Here is a 20,073-nt window from a genome sequence, read left to right on the forward strand (position 1 = left end):
TCAACTATCACCAAAAGTCATTTACTTCAACAGTTATCATAATGTAAAAATATTTTCTATTATTATTATTTGAAATAATAAATGGAGGTTTGAAGTCCTTTTAATCACAATATCTAAAATCTCCAGTATTGACATTCAATTATTTTAAAATTATATGTTTCTTTAAAACATGCATTTGGATTGAATGAAATAGAAACTTGTACAGATTAGAAAGTCACCCATACTTTTTTTATTTTATTTTATTTATTAATAACCTTGTTTACCACATGTGTTATTTGAAGCTGATTTCTCAATAAATTTGTTTTTTAATGATAAATTTTATTCATACCTATCTAATTATATATTTATATATATATTTATTAGCTATAGAAATAAAAAAAACTTTCATTTTAAGCATTCGCTGTATTTAAAATTACAAATAGTAAATTAATATGACATTTGAAAAAAACAGGTATAATAATAAATTAAACTCTCAATTTTTATATATTATATCAATTTAACCATAATTTTAAAAAATAACTCTCAAAATTTATAAATAATCCTAATTTAATCTTAAATTTAAATATATATATATATAAATAAATAAATATTTAAAATATATATACTAATAAATTTAAATTTAAATTTTATATTAATATTAATATTAAATAAATTTAATTATATTATATTAAATAAAATAAAAATCCCCCACCCTTGTCCCTCTTCCATCCACCACCGTACTTCAACATCCATCTTTCCATGCAAACTTCAAATGCCATCGTCCTGCAAATTTCAACCTCCCATTATACGTTTTAGCCATTTCTTGGTGACAAGGCAAAAAAACTCAGATTCCAAGGAACCAAAAACTGCAACAACAGGGCATCGATCTTAGGTTGCTAAAAACAGACGCTGGTCGTGTGTTGCAGTGTTGGATCAGGACCTTCAGATCCTGCTTCCTGGTTAGTCTCATCTACCATTATATTATTTTCCCCGTTTATTTTACAAATAAACAAGGAAAGAAGTGATGTATTTGAGAATGAGTTTTTGAGCAGGAAACTTTGGGTTGTGGGAATTGTGATGACTATCATCCTACCCTTTTAGAGGAGGAATGCATTGTTAAAAAATATAATCAAAGATCGGTGGTGGGGGTGGGGGGTTTATTTTCTTTAATATTAATATTAATATTAATACAAAATTTAAATTTATTATTATATTTTTAAAAATATTTATGTATTTTTATTTTTTTAAAATTTTTTTTAGAATCATGTCAAAATCAATAAATAATATATATTGCATGAATCACGTTATTTTTTGTTGTCATATTCTTCTAATTTATTTTAAAGAAAAAGAGCAAGCAAGCAGGCAGGGCAGTGACAGTAATAGTAATGCCATAAAAGTAATAAGAAGAGTGGCAATGTCTGCCAGTGTGTCTGAAGAAACAAATGGATTGAAAATGTAAACAGTGTGGATTCTTGTAAGGTTTGGGTAGGTTTTGAGGGTCCCTAAGAATTAATGGTTTTTAAATTTGGATTTCTCTTACAATCATTTATGTTTACAGTTAGTTGCCTTTCACCAGCAACACCAAACAACGTTTTCATCAATGCTTCAAAGGTTACTTCTCTTTCTTTTCTTTTACTAAGTTTAATGAAGAAATTCAGATCCATTTTACTACTTTAAGACAAAAGTTTGTCTGGTTATAGCAGCATATATAGTTGTTGACGATGATGATTATCAAAGCTGATATTTGATATTTGACTCTTGAATGAACTCAAAAGCCATTTGTTCCCTTGTTCTTTCGACTTACTTGCACACGTTTTTTTTCTCCTTTCTCTAATTATTTTAGTGGTTGTGCATGTGAAGAAGAGAAGTTAGAAATTTTATAAAGTTAAATTTATAATTTTATAATTTTTAGAGGGATGAAAATGAAAATTTATTATTTTTTAAGACGGGGACGCTGCTTGCCTCACTTGTGCATACGAATATATATACGTGTATATAATGCCGTTATGGAATTAGGTTTGAATTTCGTACCTTTACGTGCACAAAATATTGGAATTTGACTGTTGGTTGGATGTTTTCTTGACCCTTTTGGCCTCAGCTCTGCTCAGCTCTTATTGAAACCCAATCAAGCTCTTTAATTTCTGGGTAATTCTTGAATTTGTAGAATCAGAAGAACTTGATGAAAGCTTTTACTTGATTCATTTTCTGTTACGAGATTCATATAATTACAAAAATATTATGGTTTTCAGCAATAGGAAAGGATCCTCGTGGGGGAATTATATTATAATTTATATGCACTGGTTCATTTGTTTATTCCAATGTACTTGCTGTTAGGTTTTCTATATAAAGTTGGTAGAAAATATAGTTTTTATTTTTCTTCTTAGGGAAATAAGGTATTATTTAGTTTTCAATGTACCCTTTTTTCTCCTGTTTCTGTATTGTGTTGTGTTGATGTTTGATACCATTTCAATGGCGATTTTGGATTTTAGTGTGAGGAAGAGAATTTGAAAGCTTGGTAGGGATGAATCAACCCAAAATTAAAGGAAGAGTGGGTAAATACCAAGTGGGAAGGACCATTGGAGAGGGAACCTTTGCTAAAGTGAAGTTCGCGAGAAATTCTGAGACTGGGGAACCGGTGGCACTTAAGATCCTTGATAAAGACAAGGTTCTCAAGCACAAAATGGCTGAACAGGTTCCTTTTTCTAACTCCCTTCTTTTCTTTGTTGAAGGGGAATTATCCCACCAAATTCTATCTATATTTCTTTCTTTTCTGCTTGTTTTTGCAGATTAAGCGGGAAATAGCAACAATGAAGCTGATAAAGCACCCAAATGTCATCCGTTTACACGAGGTTAGAAAATTAAGATTTTTTTAATTTTATATTATTGAGTTTTCAGAGGTCCAAAAATGAAAATTCTCCATTTAACTAAGAGCTAAAAAAGGAAAGATTTAATTTTTGGGAGGGCTAAAATGCAATTCTCCCGTTTTCTGTTTTGGCTGTAATATTTCAGCGAGGTCTTTTTTGTGTCACTTGTATTATTGTATTGTAGAACAGCATACAAGCAACAATCTTCAACATAATTTCCCAATTTTTTGTTTATATATAAAATTGCATGTATAGGTGATGGCAAGCAAGACAAAGATATTTATAGTTTTGGAGTTCGTCACCGGGGGAGAGCTCTTTGATAAAATTGTGAGTTGTTGAAGTTTTGTTTATTTGCATTATAGGTCACTTAATTTAGCTTTAATTTTCATGTAAATAAAAAATATTTAGTTTCATTGAATTATATCATTCAACTTCTATTATTAACAAATTAGGTTAACTCCATTCACTAATTCTAAAGAAAAAATGGACTCAAACATGGCTTCCGTAACTTAGCATGATATTTCAAATTCCATTATGTTCAAAAAATAATTAATATATGCATGTTCAGACAACTTTTACATTAAAATTATTCAATGAAATTAGCATAATTGACCTACTTTGTTAATAATAGAAGTTGAATGATATAATTCAATGAAATTAAATATTTTTTATTTACATGAAAATTGATGTGAAGGAGGTATTAGAGACATTCCTTTCTCTTTTATTTAATGACAAACCAGTGATTATTTTCCACATAACCATTTCTTAAATGAAGGTAAATCACGGTCGGATGATGGAAAACGAGGCACGAAGATACTTTCAGCAACTCATCAATGCTGTTGATTACTGCCATAGCAGGGGCGTCTACCATAGGGACCTCAAGGTATTTTTTAAATTTGGAACCCTTCCATTTTGAATATGTTCATACATGTAGATACATATTCTCCTGATATTGTTGCAGCCTGAAAATCTGCTGTTGGATGCATATGGTAATCTCAAAGTTTCGGATTTCGGATTAAGTGCACTGTCCCAGCAAGTCAGGGTAATTATGATATCCATAATATGACAGAATTCTATGCTACCCATGCTCAGGTGTGAGTGTTTTGTGAGAATGTTTACTTGGACTATGTGATTCTGTAAATGCGTAATACTTATTCCATCTTTATTCATGTTTGATCGAGAAATGTTGTGTTGCATATTACAGGATGATGGTCTCTTTCACACTGCCTGTGGAACACCGAATTATGTCGCTCCCGAGGTTTGGAACCTAGTTTTTATTCCAGCATTTGTTACCCCTTCCGAAACCTCTGGTATTTTTAACCATTTCCTTCCTGTTTTTCTTCCTATATAGGTCCTTGATGATCAAGGCTATGATGGGGCAATGGCGGATCTCTGGTCGTGTGGCGTCATTCTCTTTGTATTGCTCGCCAGATACTTGCCTTTTGATGATTCTAATCTTATCAACCTATACAGAAAGGTATGCCATTTTGTGTATGTTACAGTTATCCATTGTCATTTTTGCCTGTTTTTTCACTCTCATCTTTCTGAAATCTGCAGATTTCAGTAGCTGAATTCACTTGCCCCCCTTGGCTATCTTTGAGTGTAATGAAATTGATAACTCGAATCTTGGACCCGAACCCCATGACTGTAAGTTACAGCTAGTAAAAGTATGACAAAGTAACAGCACTGAATTAGATATACTATTTAATCTTTGAGTAGCATGTTGGGCCTGCATGATTACTTGGAAAATTTTCATCTTCTGTAATTATCGAGTTGCACGAGGTTGATGCATACATCGCTCTTTCGTGTGTTGCAGCGCATTACCATTCCGGAAATTTTGCAGGATGAATGGTTTAAGAAAGGTTATAAACCCCCGGTGTTCGAGGAGAAAGACGATACGAACTTAGATGATGTCGAAGCTGTTTTCAAGGACTCTGAAGTAAGTGGTACCAAACAAGTGCTATAATATACGGTTTTTATTAACTTCACTTGTTTTAATAAGTTGGCACTGTTGGTTCTGCAGGAGCACCATGTAATGGAAAAGAGAAAAGAAGAAGAACAACAACCGACAACTATGAATGCTTTCGAGTTAATTTCCATGTCGAAAGGGTTAAACCTCGAGAATCTGTTTGATGCAGAACAGGTTTGTATTTATAAGTTTCAAAGAAAATAAACTGAATGATTATCAAAGAGTATCTTTCCTTTGCATGAGTTTATCAGCATTAGAAGCTGTATGCACCAGTTGTCCAATGCCGGATCGTAACTATTAGTAGTTCAATTTTCTGCAGGGATTCAAGCGAGAAACCAGATTTACGTCTAAATGTCCAGCTAATGAGATTATCCATAAGATCGAAGCCGCTGCAAAGCCTCTCGGCTTCGATGTCCACAAGAAAAACTACAAGGTGATCGAATCTGAAACATGCTATGAAGGCAATTATCAAAATCTCTATACTGACTTCACTAATTTCTTATGATTCTATGTTAGATGAGACTCGAGAGTTCCAAAACCGGGAGGAAAGGAAACCTTAACGTCGCGACGGAGGTAACTTACACCAACATTTTTGTTCAAATCCAGGCTTACATTTTTGCAGATATGCAACTTGTTATTATTATGTCAATCAGATATTTCAAATGGCACCTTCTTTACATATGGTCGAGTTGCGGAAAGCAAAGGGGGACACATTGGAATTCCATAAGGTACCACTCGACTCCCTCGATAAGCTTTCGTCGCATTTTATATGTAGTCAGATGAACTACCGATGAGAGTAACATAACGGCATATGCTCTAATCTGCTTCCTTTATGTTATCCGGACTTGAGGTTCAGTGTCTGTTTCGGATATTTATGTGTGTCCAACACATGATATACTTGAATTCTGTCAAGTTCTTTCATATATATGGAAAATCATATTCTCATACCCCATGTCCAAATACGTGTTGGAAAATCCACGGGAAGCAGAGGACAAGTTTTGGAAAACTGGATTTATGCATTGATTTAACTGTGGATTCATACAGTGTTTCCATTAATGTACAAGGAAACATGTCCGGTGGTGATGTTTAAGTTTCTTCAGTCAATTCAGTTACATTATTTCTGTTCTAAAGTTGTTTGTTCTTCATTACAGAGATTATATTTTGGTAACCACTGAAACATTCAGTTGTTTTTTGGTTGCTCTGCAGTTCTACAAAAACCTTTCAACGTGTCTTGAAGATGTTGTGTGGAAAACTGAGGAGGACATGAAAGAAGTGAAGTAAACAACTTGTTCAATCTTGCCCATGTTTCCTAACTGTAATATGATTTTGATATTTTGTTCATACTGTTCTTTGATGTTCCTCAATGGCTCTCCCCTATCATCCTTCTTTTGAATTTAAAAGTAAACCCCCCCTCCCCTTTTTTTGGTTGCGGGGTGGGAATTGGGATTGTTTTCTTCTTCTTTTTTTGCTTTTTTAGGACAATTAAACATCCATAGATCTTCCAATTGTTTTCTTTGATTTTAGTGTTGGAACTTGGAAAACTTGGAGGTTTCCCATGGATATGAAAAGCAGGGTTTTTGTTTATCTTCTACACTAAAATGTCAATTACAAATGGTTATTCAGCCCTAACTGCTCAATATAAAGCATCCTAGTTAAATTTCTAAAGTATTAATATCATATTAATCAAATATTTCTATCTATGTAATTATTAATTAATTTAATACTAAATGATAGCTCAAATTTAACTACTATATTTTTTAAAACACATAAATCAAATTGTAAACACATGAAAATATTCTAGTTTGAATATAAAGTTTTAAAAAAAAATTAAACTTTCCTAAATTTTAATGAAACTAATTTTTTTTCGAGCTTTAAATTTACTGACCAGTAAACTAATGAAAGAACTTGATTGATGCAACAATGATACTTTGAGAACTCACGTAAAAAATTACGAGTTAATTACACCAAACTTCTCCAAATTATGACCCTTAAGTCACCACAAACTTCAAAACATTTTAATTACATCTTCAAATTATTAATGTTATATCACTCATGTCACCACAAAAGTTAATTAAAATTGTTAATTTAAAAAGACAAATTTAACGAAAAATAAAATATTGTCACAAAATTTTTAAAAGTAAAAACTAAAAATAAAGTAAAAAGGAAATTTATTTGATACATTGCCAGGGAAATTTTTTAGACTCTACAAGTAAATTTAGGGTTTGACAAGTATATTATAGAGTTTAGTAAAAAATAAATTACATAAATAATTACCCAAATTTATTTAAGTTTGATAGTTTGGAAATATAATTAAAATAATTTGAAGATTAAAAGATAAATTTAAAATAAGACCACTTTTAGAATATTTGATGCAATTAAATCAAAATTTATTTAAAATAAATGCATATATAAAAATAAATTTCTTAAACTATGCTTAAATCTACCGAACTAGGAAAGTATTATATTTGAAAAAAATAAAATAAAATCCCCTTTGTTCTATGTTACACGGATTTGGATATCCGTACCCGATGGCAGAAAAAATATAGTTAGACTTAGAAGTAGAACCATGAAAAAAATTTAGAGAAAAAATGATGGAATAAAGCAAATGGCAGAAAATCTGATGCACAAAACAAGAGAACAAAAATTTCTATTCACCATAAATAGAGATTGAAGAACTGACAAAATGAAAAATGAAAAAGGCTCCATGCAAGCCAACTTTCAGTACAACTGAACATGCCTACAGCCAACAATGGAACCTGGATTTTTTATTCTTTTCTGTTGTTTGGTTCATTGATCGGAAAATACACAACGGATAAACAAGACTGAGATACGAGTACCGTGCCATCACCTGAAACCAGTGTAGCTATTTGTACAAAACAGCCCAAGAACTTCACTGACAAGCTCGAAGAACACCAGAAAGAGTTCCATAAAATGTTCCCATAAACTACTCTGATCTTCTTGAGTTCTTTCCCACATTCATGTCTGAACATATCTAGATTTGAAAGAACAATTATGATGCTTCAAGATTCCGGTACATAGTGATTTCTTGCTGTTTGAAGTACCGCCGATCCTCTTCGTCCACTAGCACAAGATTCAAATAGTATTTCACGCTGAATTTGTTATTGATGTTGCGATATGTTGGTGTCAGTTCATACGGACTTAAGAATAATCTGATTGGGATCGATTCTCCTGTAAAAGCACCAATAATAGCTCAAGTTAGATATGCCTCATGACCCTAGGTGACAGACGTGACTCCATAAAAAAGATCAGACCAAACCAAAATCCAGCATAATCTTTTCACAGTTTAGATACGAGCTCATTGTTTATAGATCTCGGAATAATTAAGACAGAATATTACTAGTAATATTTTGAGCAGAAACATGTAAATACAACAATCAAATTCTCAATTTCATATAGAACTTATAAGTGAAACCCTAGTCTAAAATGATAGTATTGCAACTTAAGTAGTGATCTTGACCAGCAACCATAGCATTTAGCATGCAAGACAGTACTTCTGTCATATGTTACTTGGATTTGAGTGCAAGTGTTGGATGACATGGGATATATTCAAACTTTACTAAGTTTTTTCATGTATTTGGAGGAGGATTCTTAGAGAGTCGTATTCTCATACCCATGTCTAAATATAAGTAGCACATTGATACTTCAAAAATGAAGTTGTATCAATGTAGCCACTGTCATGCGAGAATGAAGGTTTTAGAAAGTATATTGTTCCACCAATTCATCAATACAGAAACCTCAAGGCAAATACTAACACTAGCACGAATTCTATAAAAGCATGGCTGTAAAAGTGTTCTGTGCTAAAGAATATCCGAGATATCTACAGAGAATTCTAAATCTGTGATATTAAAAATATAAGTTAGAAAATATGGTGTGAGATATATAAAGTTTGCTACGGTACCTCTTACAGGAGCACCATCCATCAACTCGAATTTAGCAAGGGTTTCTGTCTCAACATATGTATTTGGCCCTGATCCAGTTGATTCTCGACGCCTGATTTCAAGCTCCATGTTTTTTAGCTTAATTCTAACAAGAAGAAAATATATCTTGCCAATAATGACATCCTTCAAATGATACCTGAATAATTGAAATCCATATAAACAGATTAGTATCCTTCCAAGCTGGTAAAATAATTGGCATCAGATTTTATACAAACTCCTGCTTAGAAATGCACTTTTGAGTGACGTACTTGCTTTTACTGTATTCAAATTCGATGTGTAGACAATCCTCAATCCCAACTTCCATCTAGATGAACAATCAATGCAAATAAATAAAGTCAATAAGAAATTCCAAAATATCAGAATCGGTATGGAGTATACATCATATCCACCAGCAAATCACCAACGAACAATTGAAGAAACAGTTCTAAGGTCATTGCAATTACTATCATGGAAACTTTGGGAATATCAGGCATTAGTGTGGGAGAGTTTATAGCACCATGTAACTTGTAAAGGGACTAAATGATCATCTCTTTCAGAAGAACCATGATAAGAGTGACTCAAATTTAGGCATGGAACATCCTGATATGATAGAAGTATTTTAATTTAAACCTCATCAGTTTACCTGAAAAAAATAAGCATCGGGAAATAAAGGGAAATTTCCTTACCTTAATACTGTTATTGATTGATGGAGGAGGAGTATAATTGCGGACCTGATGCAAAAATATAAAAGAAAAAAAAAGGAAAGAAAAATCAAAATTAATCTGCTATACTATATTCTTAATCCAGGTAATCTAACTAACTGAACAAACAAATAAATACAAGATAGGAAAAAATATAAAATCAATACAAAGTAAAAGGAACCAATTACATCTTAACATGTTGGTGCATTAAGAGGATGAAATGGCCAAAGAAAACAACAATTGACATCTGAGTATCATTAGGTGCTATATATAAGGGGAGGGATCATCAAATACTAATATCTGTAGTGAACACCATATGGGTGAAACAATGTTAAATACCAAACAGCTAATCCTTTTCAAAAGGTCCTAAGCTCCAAGATTGAACACATGAAAATTAATAAATTAGTGAAGAAGCTTTATCATTCAAGTCCCAATTTTCTAAATTCAAAATTCACATCCTAGATAGCGTTCAGATTAATCTATTTATATTCTATTAAACACATGCAAGAAAATTTGTTTTCTAAGTTCAAAATTCATATCCTTTTTAGCATTCTGATTATCTATTTACATTTGATCAATCACATGCAAGGCAAATGATGCTTAACAATTATAACATATTCTATGCAAGGATCTAATGTTGTGTTTCCTTTGACAATGATTATCAAAGAGAATTCTGTGCAAGTAACTTACAGTCATGGATAGGAATAAATTCTTTAGATAAATGATATTACTTCAGAGAAACCAGTCTTATTGGACTCAAAGGATATATAGTAAGAGGTCAAGACTCAAGATCTTAAGGACAACCATTTCACAATTTGATTCCTTATTCTCTCTCAAACCAAGGAAGATGCAAATTATACTTTTGTCAAATCTGCTCCTAGTTGATCAGTTAAGACGCATGAAGATGGCTTCCAACAAAAAAGGTTACTTCCTAACAACCAATGTTTCACCTCATACCAATCCTTCAAGAGAGAGCAAATCTTGAAGAATGTTAAGATGGTTCCATACTGACCTAGAAGTCATGGGTGCAGAAAAAGCCTCTTTTCAAAAGAATAAGGTTGTATATCTATGAAACTCCCTAGACCCAGCAATGACTAAGTCAGAAATGTTGAGCCACCATTTAGATTGTCTAGAAAAGAAAAACTTCCTCATTCTCTCACTTTCAACTCATCCACACCTCATACATTCCTTTTACATAACAAAGTCTTCTTATCAGGAACAGTTAGGTATATGACCCTTATGCCTCATCAGGGCAGTTGAATTAAAAAACCGAACAGTAATGTGACATCATTCTCACATAATCTGAGTCAAATCATAAATAAATATTCAGAAGTTAAAAGGTGATGGATAAATCATGATATCACAATAATGTAAAAGCAATTCAAGTTGCTGTTTCAAGTAGAATAGCATAATAATTCCATACAGTGCTTATGGAGAACACATTACCACAAAATCTTGGTACTCCACAATGTTGCTGACATAGTTTCTACTGATTGTCACTTTCAGTATATACCTATACATGCAATAATGTTTAGATAGATAAGTTTTGTGTTATATCCTATATTAAAGCAGTATACATCAACAAAGTTAAAGTAAACAAGCAGATTATGTCCTTCAGACTCTAGCATGACAGGGATACCACCAATAAATTAAATGGATAGCCTACCTAAGTCTAACATTCACTCCGTTATATGATTCATATGGCATCTCCACTGTAGAGAATTCAAATGGATATGTTTTTCTTTCATATAATTCACCAGGAACATCAAGTTCACGTACTGCAGGAAAAAGATTGAAAATTAGGGAAAACTTAGAAGCAATTTACCATAATAAATGAACCGATATGTATTGTCCCATACAATGCCACCACAAACAAGGAAGGAAAAGGGAGAGGGGGGAGAAGGGAAAAAGCATGTTGAAAACGAATAGTATAACTTGTAAGGACCCATACAACTGTTAGTTAAACTAAGTGCTTCTCAAGCCTTTTCTTATATGGTCAAATACACTCACCAAGAGATGTGAAATCATAGAAGTTGCCTCTGTCAAAATACAATTCTGCAAAGAAGAGAAAAAAAATGTCATGATCCAGGTATAGGGGCAGCATTCACATGGAGATGTTGCTTTTGAACATTACACATTATTCAAAAAATTTGGAAATAAAAATCACTACAGAAAACTTAAAGTACAGAACAAACTCAACTATAACAAAGAGAAAAACAACATAATAGTATGTAGGACTCAAGGTCTACTCAGGCTAAATTAAAAATACATATAATATTTGCTTCTTAAGATGTGTTGTATGTAAAAATTTATAGATTAAAAGCGGCAAATAATGGCAACTATATACATATGCTCAGGAAACAGTCAAATGAGGACCTAAAATGAAAGGCATGAAGCAAATGAAGCACACCTATCTGACCAAGGAGCTCAATTTTAACACCATTATGTTCAACCTTCTTCCCATGTATTGGTTCTATAACAACCTGAAGAATCAGTAATAAAAGTAGAATCATGGATACAGTTTTGACTGAAAATTAGAACAAAACTGGTTTGATATAACAAGCAGATAAGCTAAGTCATGAGTTCCAAAATGGCAACATGAAAAACACTACCTCTCCTACAATATTTTCTTGGCTCTGGAAGAGAGCAACCATAACTGTTTTCCCATTTTCCTTCTTTAGCGGAACCTACAAAGTAACATTGATCTATGAAGAGAATATTTGAATACAAAATACCAAAGAAAACATTCAGTAATAAATGTACAATCTCATCTAGAACTCAAGTGCACAACCATTGAACAAAGTTGACCGCATTAGAAAAGAGAAAAACAGGAGGGAAGATAACTAAATGAATTCAAAAGCAACAAAATTTACACACTTATATGTAACTTTTTGCATGCCAAAAAACATTGAAACAAATTTGTAATGAACAACTACTTAAATCTCAACTTTATTCTTTAACTGCCTGGAAACAGCATAAGGGAAAATCACGTGAAAACACTGACTAAATCATAACATTACTTGCAACATAACTGTGTATACAATTGTAAATTCATGCATTTTGCTTTGTATCTAAATGCATACTTTTCCTTTTTTACCTAAAATTTGAGAAGCAAGATATACCTGCTTGCGGCTTCTTCCATCAGTGAATGAAATGAAAATATTACACGGTGGCTTGAAAGCTCCAACTAGATAATTCTGCAAGAAAACAAGTACATAAATGTTATCAAGAAGTTGTAAATCACTTAGTAGTTAGGTAGTTCAGATTGTTAGTAGGTTGCTAACATTTAGTTAGTAGCAGTTGAGTCTCTATAGCTAAGTATAAATATGTGTATTAACAATAATCAAAGTTATGCAATATACACTATAGTTCAAATGTAAAAATATTCATTTACCAGTCATAGTTTTCCACATTATTTCAGAAATAAAATTCTTTTGAGAAGGTAAAAGAAAAGAAGAAGAAGCAAATTCCTGATAAATTAAAAGTTTATTACCATGATGTTTTAGTTGAGTCCTGGATCAAGACTTTTGCTTACCATGAAGAACCTGTACACAGTAACATAAATTATAGGAAATCTGAAATCAATTAATCAAAAAGTAGTAAGAAAAAATGGCCTAAAATCAAAATTTCACCATTTCTTACTTTTCCTCGAAAAGCCTTAGCACTGGAATCAGATCAAAGGAACAACGAGGAAAAGGGGAGAAAATACCTTAACTAGGTTTCTGAGATACGAGGATGGGGGTTGACTGATGAATTAAGAGCAGATCAGCGGTAACAAAAAATTTAAAATATGTATATATAATTAGCGTTTTCTTGGATTCTGCTGCCAGCCGTTCTTCTTTGGAGTCTTCGATGATTTTTACGGTTCAAAACTTTCCATTTTACTTATTACTTTAATAGATAAATTTCCTGGCCAAAATAATAGATCAATAAATAAAAGGGTAAACTACAAGAACAGTCACTAAACCATGCTTTCTGTTTTATTATCATCACTCAACGAGTAATTTCTTTTAGTTACTCGCCAATTAGTATTAGTTTTTATATGAATCATGGAAAGCTAAGGTGGGTATTTTTTATTAGTCTAATAACAATATTTATATATTCTATAAATTTAATTTTAAATTTAAAGAATTCAACAAAATTATTCATTAATTTATACAAAATTTTTTATTTTAGTTCTAATTCTAAAAGTTTCAAAAAAAGGTTCAACAATTAATCTAGTACAATTATTGGCTAAAGCTCAATCTACCCCCTTACAATGGATAATTACAGCCCCAAAGTTGAACTCAAATTGGTACAAATCCCTCTCCCTAAATCCTTCACATTACATACAATTAGAGGCGTGCATGGGCCGGGCCACCCGACCATACCCGAAGGCCCACCCAAAATGTGGGAGGATTTGGGCAAAAATATAGGCCCGAAAAATGGGCTTGGGCAAAAAAATATGGCCCGTTTAAAAAATAGGTCGGGCCTCGAGTAAGGCATTGTTGGCCTGAACCCGGCCCAGTCCTGCCCGAATTCATTAAATGACAAAAAAATCTATTTTTTTATTATTTTCTCCCTATTTTGCTACTACTTTACTATTATGTTGCTACTATCTTATTGTTATTATTTGGATATTGTATAAAACTTATTTTATTGTTAATTTTTTTATTATTTTAAAGACATTTGCTAATTTTGTTATTATTTTAGAGGCATTTGCTTGTTAAGTTGCATCTATTTTAGTGTTATTTAAGTATACATATTTTTTAAAATTTATTTTCAATTTGTTGAGAAATATTTATTTTGATTTTTTTAGTATTTTTGATGGTTTATATATATTTTAAAATTATATAAAAATTAATATGGGTGGGCCAGATCAGGCTCGAGTTTTAACATTTTTATTCAGGCCGGGCTTGGGCAAAATTTTAGGCCTATTTTTCGAGTCGGGCCAGGCCTGGGCCTAGCAAACGGGCCTAAATTTTTAGTTGAGCCCGGCCCGACCCATGCACACCTCTACATACAATCTCTCTCCATAAAAATCTCTATACACCCCAAATGGCTCAACGAAGAAATCGATTAACAACTTTTTTATATGCTAATACAAAAGCCTCTTCTTAACAAATCTTGTGGAGATAAAATCACTGATTTATTGCATAATGATTCTGCATAATATCCTCCAATATTTATCTCAAATTATAGTATTATTATCCAAGTAATTTCGTCAACATAATCTACAAGATAAGGCTTAAACGATAAGGGTGAAGATAAGCCTTCATCAATAAGGCATGTTGAATTCATAGTTCCCTCAATCATCTAAATTTGACTACCATTTTTGGGATGAAATAAAAAACATTCTGAAACTCATTTGCTTATGAAAAAAACAATTATGGAGGTCCAAGTCAAAATGCTAACATATAGTTCCATTTAAGATGTCCTGAAGTCATGTCCAGACTATTGTTTAAAGGTCGGTTTAGTCGGTTGTCTAAACATAGGAGGGAGCAAACAGTCAAGGAGTTGTTTAAACAAAGATCGAAACATCAACATTGGATAACTATAGTCTCAACACAAGCTATTAAAACTTTCCACATGTTATAAAATCTCATTCCTTTCATCATCATTTCACTAGTATTCATACTCATTCCGTGTGAAAATGCATTCACCATTGTCACATGTAAAAAGGAAATGAAAAAACATTTACCATTACACAAAAGTAAACAAAGTAAACAAACATACATAAACTGTCAAACATCATCACGCGTTTATAAATGTCCAATGCAAACTAATATCCAAACATAACAAATGAAATAAAAGAAACCTGAAACAGTTTGATAATGCATATCTTATGTCCCAAGAAGGCTAGCAAATTTAGAACTCTCATCCATTTTCATCTTAAGCCACCAAACTCTAATATTAAGAGAAATGAATAAAAAGACAATTTGTTTATCCTTATAGACCAATCACTTCAGCGAGAAAAAGTACAACGAGCTAGCTTTTGGAACTTCCTCCAATAAGCTGTTAAGCACTTCGATAGCTTGTAGAATGCCATATGGATCATTAATAGGAGTCAAGCTATATGTAGCTTGGCTCATATTATTAGCAACATTGCATAGTTTATAAATTTAGCTGGATAACTTTGCAGCCCCTCTTAGATTTGAGGTTTTTTTTACTAGTCTTAACATGAGAATCCTACCTCCATGGATTTTCTTTTTTGATGTAGCTGTAGAACATGTTGTTCAAGCTCAAGTGACCTGTCAGGAGTTTGGTTGTCTCTATCTATGTCAAGTCCTACTAGAATTGATATGTGAACATCATTCATTGGATTTATTTCTTTGTTTTCTTCAGATGTCTTATTATTTTCATCCTTGAATTGTTGAGGAGCATACCTAAAGAAGATGTCCATACTTTGTCACCGACTGCAACTATCTCCATGAACATTTGGCCTAACATTCCTTTTAATTCAATATCAATAATTACAATTCTAAATCTCTGATCTTCGAGGACAACTTACATATAAAATAATGGTTTAGTACAAAATTAAGGACGTTATAAATAAGAGAAATAATACTTAAACAAAAAAGTATTGTACCTTTAGCCTATTCTTCCACTAATATTTAGAGGCATCAATTGTTCATTTTATGGGATTCCATCCTAAACTAGTATCTTTCCCTTTAAGGTTTTTCCATGCCTTTCATCCTTTTTTCAATAAGTCTCTTCTATCTTTAATTGTTTTTTTGCAAAAGCCTTGCATGTTTCATTTTCAAAATTGACAACAATTCTTAGCCTTCCTTCTTTTTTGAAATGAGTACTAGGTCTTTGTCATTATTTATCTCGTTAATACAATGATTACAAAATTTTATTGTCAACCTCCTATCCCATATTGCTTCTTTGGATATTCCACTTGCTTCAACAAGTATAACACTTTTCATCTATCACAATAAAATGACTTCAAATTTTAGTTCTTTTAACCTAGTGATAAATATCAACAAGAATAAATAAAGTTCGTAGAGACCCACCGTTAGTGAATGATGTATATATATATATTCAAATTGCACTAGTAAAGAACTCTAAAGAATTAAAATAAGTCCCTACAATCAATCCAAGTTAAACAAACATTGTGAAATTATAAGGGAAAAATGGCAAATAAAATAAATAAATTTGGATATATAAATAATGTTTTTTTTTCAAAAAATATGCATTATTTTATCTACTTTATGTCATTTGGATTTTTAATTTATTTTCTTTCTAATCTTATTTTATTAAAGTGCACTTACTCAAAACATGTTGGGATGAAACCAAACCTGACGAAATACAGTAGAAGCATAATAAATTTTCTTTCACTCATGAAAAATCAATTTGGTAATTACGACAAACCTAATAACACAATATATCAACAACTGATGCAAATAAACCATAATATCACAAGCAAAAATAATAAATGAAGACACATAATTGTTACGTAGAAAACCCTTTTAAAGCAAATGGTAAAAATCATGAGACTTTGAAAGTCCAAAAAATTCACTATAATCAAAGTCTTACTACAAGATCACAACCAAGCCACAATAAATAGTATACAATTCAAATAAGGCTATCAACAAATAATCTCAAGCAAACTTTAAGAGAAAAGTTGAGAATATAACCAAAAATAGGCTAACATCGAAAGTTAAAAGCCCAAAGCTATATTACTCAAAGCGAAAATCAGACTGTACACTTTAAAGATCTTCGAGTCTACTAGCTACCATAAAAAATCAGCTCTATTGGACATTGAATGGACCTCTAATCGAGAAAATACGATAGCTAGTTTGTGAACAAAAATATTTTCTCTTCCAATTTTCTCATTTTTTCTTTAACTTGCAACACACACATACACTCTCTCTTTCTTTTACAACAACCCCCAAAACAATATATATGTAAGGCATATAGTGGGACTACCTACGACCCAACAAATCTTCCCTTCCTATTATGTGGGGGAGTTCACCATACCAACGATCGAGCAACAAGCTCCAAAGTTCCCTCTTGGTAAGGTTTTGGTCAACATATCCACACTATTATCATCAGTGTGAATTTTCTCAATCTCAAACAACTTAGACTTCTCATGTCCAATGATACCTCACACCAATATGTTTAGATCGAGCATGAAAATTTGAATTCTTACCAAGATGAATAACGCTTTGGTTATCACAAAAGACAATGATTAGAAGTAGTCTTCTTGTAGCCATGCTTCCTCACAATAGACTCAAACTTTTTGTACCATTTCCTTGAAGCTTACTTCAAACCATACAAACTTTTCCTCAATCTGCACACATTGTCCTCTTTCCCTTGTGCAACAAAACCCTCTAGTTGCTCCATGTAAAACTCTTCCTGCAAATCACCATGAAAGAAAGTAGTTTTCATATCCATATGTTCAACCTCTGAGTCATAATAAGTTGTTAGACTCAATATACTTTTGATAGAGGACATCTTTAAAACTAGAGAAAATATTTCCTCAAAGTCAATCCCCTTTTCTGTCTGAAACCATTAATGACCAATCTAGCTTTGTATCATGGAGTTGAATTGTTTTCTTGCTTCAACCTGTAAACTCAACGATCTTTCAAAGCTTTCTTACCCTTTAGCAATTTCACCAACTCAAATGTATGGTTGTCTAGCAAGGATTAAAGTTCATCCTTCATAGCTTCAGCCTACTTATCTTTGCATTCACTCTCCATAGTCTTTTCATCATAATACTCTAGTTCTCCCCGTCAATCAAAAGAACATACTTATCAGTACAATACCTCATGAAAGATTGTCGAGGTGGAACTGTTAGTGGAGCTATAGGTGCTTAGTGTTGATCATTCTAAACCTCATCTATGAGAGCATCAAAATCAACTATACCCTGCTAGTTATCAATGTTATCTTATCGCATATCATCCTGAATAGAATTTGACAAAGAAGCTAAAGGAACCAGATCTGTGTCGATTAAATCACCAATACTTTGCGGACCTGTCCTTTTCGTCTTGTTAATGTCTTCAATGGTCTGACCCATAAATAAAATCACATCTCTACTTCTCACTAGTTTCTTTTTAATCAAATCATACAGTTTATACTCAAACTTATCCTGACCGTAACCAATGAAGATACATTGCCAAGTCTTGGTATAGGTATCTCATATTTCGGAACATGAACAAATGCCTTGCAACTGAACATACACATATGATTATATGACATGTTTTTCCTCAACCAAAGCCTATTTAGTACATTACCCTGCAAAGGAACACCGTGAGACAGATTAAACACATGTGCAATTATATACAAAGCTTTAGCTAAAGAGAATCTAAGTAACTTTGCATCTAAAAGCAAATATCTGACTTTCTCAATCAATGTTCAGTTTATTATTTCAGCCAACCCATTCAACTGTGGAGTCTTCAGCAGTGTCTTCTGATGTCTGATTCCCTATAACCAAAAATAAACATCAAACAATCCTTTATACTCGTCACAATTGTAAGTATGGATACACTTCAACTTCTTCCTAGTCTCTTTCTCGATTGAAGCTTGAAATTACTTGAACACATCTAGTACATGGTCCTTTCTTTTCAAAGCATAAACCCAAAGCTTCCTCGAATAGTCATCAATAAAAGTCATGAAGTGCACCACCATGTGACTTAACCTTCAACTGACCATAAACATTAGAATGAACCAACTCTAGAAAATCTAAATTTCTTAAAGGTGGATAATGCTTAAATGAAACTCTTCTCTGCTTCCTAACTAGATAATGAACATAATTGTTCAATGTAGCATTATTCAAACATGAAATTTGATTATTCTTTACCAAACAATTAAGCCCATTAAGCCCATTCTCATTCATGTGACTAAGTCACCTATGCCACAACTCCATTAAGTCATCATCTTTTGTTACATTCATGGTTCACCATACCTCGAGAAGTCGAAGCCTGCATCAAATATAATCTCGAACTCTTTTTGCCTCGAGCCATAACCAATAAGCCTTTGTTCAATTTCCATTGACCCTCATTGAAAGTGTTACAAAGACTATCATCATCAAGCTTTCCTACAGAAATCAAATTCAAACGAATATTCTAATATCTTTAAGTGTAAACTTGGTTCCATTATCAGTGACCAAGCTAACATCTCTAATGCCAACAACTTATACCAAGCCGTCATTACCCATCTTCAATACCCCGAAATTACCATAGTATAAGATGTGAAGAACTCATTTTGTGACATAACATGAAACGAAGCACCAATATCTACCCAACTAGTATTATCACATACTAGGTTGATCAAATTCTCATCATAAAGGACTAATAGATCATCTGTAGCAGTGGCAGTAATACATTCGAATTTCTCATTATCCTTTCTCTCTTGTTTATGACCACTGCCTCTATTCTCTCTTTTCCACTTGTAGCAATACTTCTTGATATGGCCTTTCTTGTCACAATGATAACACTTAAGATTTTTGTATCTTGATCTCGACTTGCTTTGGCTTTTATCTCTACCCTTTTCACCTTTTCTTTACTTTTCCCTCTACTTTTGGTAACTAGAACCTCGAATTGTGATGAAGAACATTGAAACCTTATTCTCACCTCCTCATTCAACACACCACTCTTAGCAATTTTTAGGTCATAATGCCCTTCGAAGCAATATTAATA

The 20,073-nt window shown here is 32.4% G+C and overlaps 2 protein-coding genes across 9 annotated transcripts; one reads left to right on the forward strand and one right to left on the reverse strand.

Moving 5' to 3' along the window:
* The first annotated feature begins 1,539 nt into the window (after positions 1-1,539).
* LOC107889262 (CBL-interacting protein kinase 32) lies at positions 1,540-6,403 on the forward strand. Of its 6 annotated transcripts, none has more exons than XM_041076479.1 (15): positions 1,849-2,124; positions 2,469-2,671; positions 2,766-2,828; positions 3,099-3,170; positions 3,619-3,726; positions 3,805-3,885; positions 4,048-4,101; positions 4,195-4,320; positions 4,401-4,490; positions 4,660-4,782; positions 4,867-4,986; positions 5,132-5,245; positions 5,329-5,385; positions 5,466-5,540; positions 6,019-6,403. In XM_041076479.1, the coding sequence occupies exons 2-15, from the start codon at positions 2,501-2,503 to the stop codon at positions 6,091-6,093; spliced, it is 1,329 nt and encodes a 442-aa protein (XP_040932413.1). In that variant the 5' UTR covers positions 1,849-2,124; positions 2,469-2,500; the 3' UTR covers positions 6,094-6,403. The 6 variants fall into 6 exon arrangements, with proteins under 6 accessions (XP_016669116.1, XP_040932413.1, XP_016669115.1 ...); XM_016813628.2 differs by having other exon boundaries at positions 1,993-2,372; XM_016813627.2 differs by lacking the exon at positions 1,849-2,124 and adding an exon at positions 1,540-1,590 and having other exon boundaries at positions 5,329-5,540.
* Positions 6,404-7,447: 1,044 nt separating this feature from the next.
* LOC107889264 (vacuolar protein sorting-associated protein 26A) lies at positions 7,448-13,319 on the reverse strand. Of its 3 annotated transcripts, none has more exons than XM_016813629.2 (12): positions 13,161-13,319; positions 12,945-12,996; positions 12,574-12,648; positions 12,064-12,138; positions 11,862-11,934; positions 11,462-11,506; positions 11,118-11,229; positions 10,898-10,964; positions 9,437-9,481; positions 9,020-9,075; positions 8,732-8,907; positions 7,448-8,001 (listed from the first exon to the last, which is right to left on the reverse strand). In XM_016813629.2, the coding sequence occupies exons 2-12, from the start codon at positions 12,945-12,947 to the stop codon at positions 7,823-7,825; spliced, it is 906 nt and encodes a 301-aa protein (XP_016669118.1). In that variant the 5' UTR covers positions 12,948-12,996; positions 13,161-13,319; the 3' UTR covers positions 7,448-7,822. The 3 variants fall into 3 exon arrangements, with proteins under 3 accessions (XP_016669118.1, XP_016669119.1, XP_016669120.1); XM_016813630.2 differs by having other exon boundaries at positions 13,094-13,307; XM_016813631.2 differs by having other exon boundaries at positions 13,084-13,307.
* Positions 13,320-20,073: the final 6,754 nt, after the last annotated feature.

The sequence above is a fragment of the Gossypium hirsutum genome, chromosome A09 (genome assembly GCF_007990345.1).
Source record: "Gossypium hirsutum isolate 1008001.06 chromosome A09, Gossypium_hirsutum_v2.1, whole genome shotgun sequence".
NCBI classification, from domain to species: domain Eukaryota; kingdom Viridiplantae; phylum Streptophyta; class Magnoliopsida; order Malvales; family Malvaceae; genus Gossypium; species Gossypium hirsutum.